Below are 5,105 nucleotides of genomic sequence, written 5' to 3'. Positions count from 1 at the left end.
TCAGACGTGGAAAGGAAGAAATAAAATTGTTTTTATTTTTAGAAGAGTTTAAAAATACTTTAACCAAAAACTGTTGGATCTAATAAACAGATTCTGTAAAGTAAAACAAAGAAACAAACAAAAAGCCAGCGCACCCCCCCAAATCAATATAGAAACATCAATTATGTTTCTGTGCATTAAAAATGTAATCTCACGGTGGTCCAGTGGTTAGGACTCTGTCCTTCAGATGCCCTTCAGGTGGGTGTGGGTTCATTACCTGCCTGGGAAACTAAGAGCCCACATGCCACACGGTGCAGTCCCCCCCACCCCCCAAAAAAAAACGAAAAAAAGAAAAAATAATAAAAAGGTTAAAAAAAAGCCAACACATTCTCAGGAAGAGAAATACAACCTTTGGATACAATACAATGTATCCAAAATAATAAAATACTTACGAATAAATTGACGATAAAACAAAGAAAAAAATCCCTATCAACAAATCTGGTCCAGGAAGTGCAATGGTCAAGGGCACACCCACTGAATCCCAAAAAATGTCTCATCAGCGTTTCTGGAGGGCAGCAGAGGCAGAGTAAGGTTGGTGCAGAGAATGTCCCCGTGGGCTAAGAACGTAAGGCGCTGGGAGGCGACTGAGCAACTGTGGTGAAAGTTGAGGCGTAGCAGGCTGATGCTGTGGGCTGTGGGGAAGCAGATGGCCACGGTCAGGGTGGTGCTATGGGGCTTGGCGGTCCATGTGGAGGAAGAGCAGTTGGCTAAGGTCACCTGGATGTGCAGCCTATAAATGCCATCACGTTGGATACGCAGCTGCCCGTTGTCCAGCTCTGGCCCATGCACGAAGGAGCGGCCCAGGGCTGGGCTTCCCTGCCAGCGCAGCCTGGGGTCCTGCCGCGATCCTGAGAGGGTTGTGGGAGAAGGGATGGAAGGATGGAGGTTTAGGGAAACTGAGTGCTATAGAGGGAACGCCCCAAACTCCCATGTTGAAACCTAACCCCCAAGGGAATGGTATTAGAAGGTGGGGCATTGGGAAGTGATTAGATCATGAAGGCGGAGCCCTTATAAAAGAGACCCCATGGGCTTCCCTGGTGGCGCAGTGGTTGAGAGTCCGCCTGCTGATGCAGAGGACACGGGTTTGTGCCCCGGTCCGGGAAGATCCCACATGCCGCGGAGCGGCTGGACCCGTGAGCCGTGGCCGCTGAGCCTGCACGTCCGGAGCCTGTGCTCCGCAACGGGAGAGTCCACAGCAGTGAGAGGCCCACGTGTCGCAAAAAACAAAAACAAAAACAAACAAACAAGCAAAAAAAAAAAAAAAAAAAGAGACCCCATATCCACTGATGGATGAATGGAGAAAGAACATGTGATATCTATATATCTATATATCTATACACATACACACACACATATATGTATGTATGGATTGTGTGTGTATATATATACACACACCATACACACACATATATATAATGGATAAAGATGTGATATTATATATATTATTATATATATATATATATATATATAATTCAACCATAAAATAAGAAGGAAATTCTGCCACTGTGACAACATGGGTGGGCCTAGGGGTAAGTCAGAGAGAGAAAGACAAATACTGTATGACTTCCCTTATACGTGCAATCTAAAAGAAAACAAAACCCAAACTCATAGATACAGAGAACAGACTGGTGGCTGCCACAGGTGGGAGATGGGGTGGGCAAAATAGGTGAAGGTGGTCGAAAGGTAAAACTTATAAAATAAGTTATAAACTAAGTCCTGGCAGTGTAATATGCAGCATGGTGACTAGAGTTAATGATACTGTGTTGTATATTCGAAAGTTGCTAAGAGAGAAGATTTCACAAGTTCCCATGGCAAGAAAAAAAATTGTAACTATGTTCGCTAGACACTGTGTTGATCGTTTTGTAATATATACAAATAGAGAATCATGTTGTACACCGGAAACTAATACAAGGTTGTATGTCAACTATATCTCAATTTAAAAACAGAAAGAGGGACTTCCCTGGTGGGTCCAGTGGTTAAGACTCCACACTTCCAATGCAGGGGTACGGGTTCCATCCCTGGTTGGGGAACTAAGATCCCGCATGCCCCGTGGGGCAGGGTGGGGTGATGTGGGGTGGCCAAAGAATAGAAAAAAAAAGGGGTGGGTGGGGAGAGAAAGAAAAGAGCCCGGAGAGCTCTCTCCCTCCCTTTTCGCCACGTGAAGACCCAGCAAAAAGATGAGAAGATGGCTGGCTGGAGACTTCCCTGATGGTCCAGTGGTTAAGACTCCATGTTCCCAACGCATGGGGCGTGGGTTCCATCCCTAAGTCGGGGGAGCTAAAATCCCACATGCCTCGCGGCTAAAGAACAGAAGCAAGATTGTAAAAAAATCAATAAAGACGTTAAAAATGGTCCACATCAAAAAAAAAAAAAACTTAAAAAAAAAAAAAGAAGATGGCTGGCTGTTTATGAACCAGGAAGCGGGCTCTCACCAGACACCAGATCTGCTGGTGCCTTGACCTTGGACTTCACAGCCCCCAGAACCATGAGAAAGAAATGTCTTGTTTATAAGCCACCTGGTCTGTTATTCTGTCGTAGCAGCCCTAGCAGAAAGCACCCAGAGAAAAAAGATGAAGAGCATTTCCCTCCATTACAAAATGGAATGAACACACGCCCAGCCCTCTGGGGATGAGTGGTGGGGAGAGAGGCCCAAAGAGGAAGAGGGTTAGAGAGAGGCTGGGAGAACACTGCCAAATGGCACCCGCCCTCACGTTCCTTCACGTCCTTGCTCTAAAGCCCCCTTCTCAGGGATGCCTTCCCCATGACTGCATCTTCAAGGGCAAACCCAACGCTGGCCTGCCCGGTCCCCCTCCCTTACTTAATATTCCTCCCAGAAATACCAGATGCGTGTTTTACTCTCTTGGCATGCTGCATATTTTCCTTGTTTATTTATTTATTTTCTGATCCCCTTGGTAGAAGGGAAGCACCGACAGGGCAGGGCAGGGATTTCTGTCGGTTCTGTGGGCTCTCGGGACACCCAGAACAGGGTTTGCCTCACAGTAGCCGCTTAATTAGTGTTTGTGGCCTCAATGAGGGCAGGTTAGTGATGGCTATTAGCTTGGTTTAGTTGGTTTGGGATCTCCCAAGGGAGAAAACAAAAGGCTGCGCAAGGAAGCAGGCACTCAACAGAACGCCGCCGTATCTCCCTCTCTTTGTTTCTTTTTCTCATCCTTTCTCAATTTCTCTTTCTCTCTCTCTCCCTCCCCCACCCTCCTTCTTTTCTCTTTCTCCAACACACATATGCATCTGGTTTTACCTGTGTGATTCAGCTGCAGCTCCGCTAAGTCCCACTGGAAGAAAAGAAAAGAGGGCTGAACACCTAAGCGCCAGAGGTCTTGAGTGCCCCCGAGGGAAGAGCTCTCTTTTCTCGACCTATCCTTCTATCCACCCGTCATCCCACCGGACTGAGTTGGGACCTTTGTGAAGAACTCTTAAAGAGGAAGTAGGTATGAACTAGCCGTGAGCATGAAGAGAAGACCTTCTGAAGAACTTCTTAGTTTCCAGGATATAACACAGGGCGCCTCGGCACACCTGCCTCTCTCCCCTGCAAAGCTCTCCCACCCCCGTAATGCAGCCCCCAAAGCCGGACCCTGTGGTAGGTGACCAGGGTTCCTCCTGTCCTTGGAGGTCCCGGAACCGCCCCTTCCCAGCTTCGAGAAGCCCCCAGCAGCCTCTGAGTCAGCCTGCTGGGGGAACACCAAAGACGAGTCATTTTCCAGGCCCCCATATGGTACGCATCTTTCTCAGATGCATCCTCCACCCCGGGATCTCCACCCGGGATTTACCTCTTGGTGTCGGCAGAACTGACTATCCTGAGCCGGAGACCCCGGGGGCAGCCTTGCCGCCGCCTCCCCTCCCTGCTCTGGTCTCTCTCGCTTTGTTCTTTTCCACCAGATCTTTCTTCCTGGCAGTTGTTTCTATTGTTTGGCCACGCCGCGTGCTATGCGGGCTATTAATTCCCCAGACCAGGGATCGAACCCCCCGCCCCCCTGCGTTGGAAACGAGGGGTTTTAACCACTGGATGGTCAGGGAAGTCCCCCTGGCAGATTTTTATTCATCTCATTCTGATCTTTTCTTTTTTTTCTTTTTTGGTCGCGAGTCTGTTAGTCTGCGCTCTAGCTCACCAGCCCTCAGCCCTGAGCTGATTCTTTCCTCAGTTGCTTACCTGCCCTTGGCGCTGCACCCCCTCCCCAGGGCCCGGCCCCAGCTAGAGGTCCCCATGCTCCTGAGCTTGCAGAAGGCAGATGTACATCTGTCTCTCTCATCCTCCCTTCTTGACTTACCCCAGTTGAATCCAGCTGCTGCTTTCGGGTGAGGCGCACACTGCAGATGAGGCAGCCTGTCACCATGCCAAGGAGAAACAGCAACAAAGCCACCCACCAGATGGACACCCAGGGCCGCTGGGGCACTTGGCAGCCCGAGGACTCCTCTGCCATCATGATCCTCTGCAAGCACTTCATCAGCTGTGTGGCAGGGTGGAGCGTGTGTAGAGGGCAGGCAGGAAGAGGGAAGGAACCTCAGCTCTCATGCAGCTACGGGGCCCTCTCTGCCTGCCTGAACCTGCCAGGGACCAACCATGCCCCACCCTGGGGATGTCCAGCAAAGGGAGGGACCAGACTCAGTTCTACAGTGCAGGGAATTCCCCTCCAGCTTCTGCCGGTCCCCAGTCTGCAGACTAGGTGGGCCAGGGTGTCCCTCAATTTTTCTATTTGACTTTCCACACTCACCTTCCTGGTACTCATTCAACAAATCTTCATTGAACATCCATTATGGACCAGATGCTCTGCTGGGCCTCAGGGCTACAGCCACAGCACTCAGGGATGGAGGAAGGGTCCCCAAATATCCATGTGTTCCTCTCCATTTTCCCAGCCTCCCTGATGCCCCCGTGGTGGGACCACCCTTGATGCGGTCACATGACTGACCTGCCTAATAGGAAGAGAGTAGAAGCTGACCAAGGGTCACTTCCATAGCCTGATCTTGTATACATGCCACACTGCCTTTCAATTCTGTTGCCCTGTGGTCTTGGAGGACACTGTTTTTGATGACTGTAGTGGTTTGAATGTGTC

The 5,105-nt window shown here is 49.7% G+C and overlaps 1 protein-coding gene across 1 annotated transcript; it reads right to left on the bottom strand.

The window, feature by feature from the left end:
- Nucleotides 1-489: 489 nt before the first annotated feature.
- Nucleotides 490-4,803, bottom strand: CD70 (CD70 molecule). The gene is given in 5 exon segments (XM_060092335.1): nucleotides 490-887; nucleotides 3,296-3,329; nucleotides 4,323-4,535; nucleotides 4,538-4,585; nucleotides 4,588-4,803. Coding segments are annotated over 5 exon segments (900 nt in total). The 3' UTR covers nucleotides 490-498.
- Between the last annotated feature and the right edge of the window lie 302 nt (nucleotides 4,804-5,105).

Source organism: Mesoplodon densirostris, chromosome 3 (genome assembly GCF_025265405.1).
Source record: "Mesoplodon densirostris isolate mMesDen1 chromosome 3, mMesDen1 primary haplotype, whole genome shotgun sequence".
NCBI lineage: Eukaryota > Metazoa > Chordata > Mammalia > Artiodactyla > Ziphiidae > Mesoplodon > Mesoplodon densirostris.
Note: the sequence above shows the minus strand (reverse complement) of the source record. Positions and strands in the feature narration are given on the sequence as shown.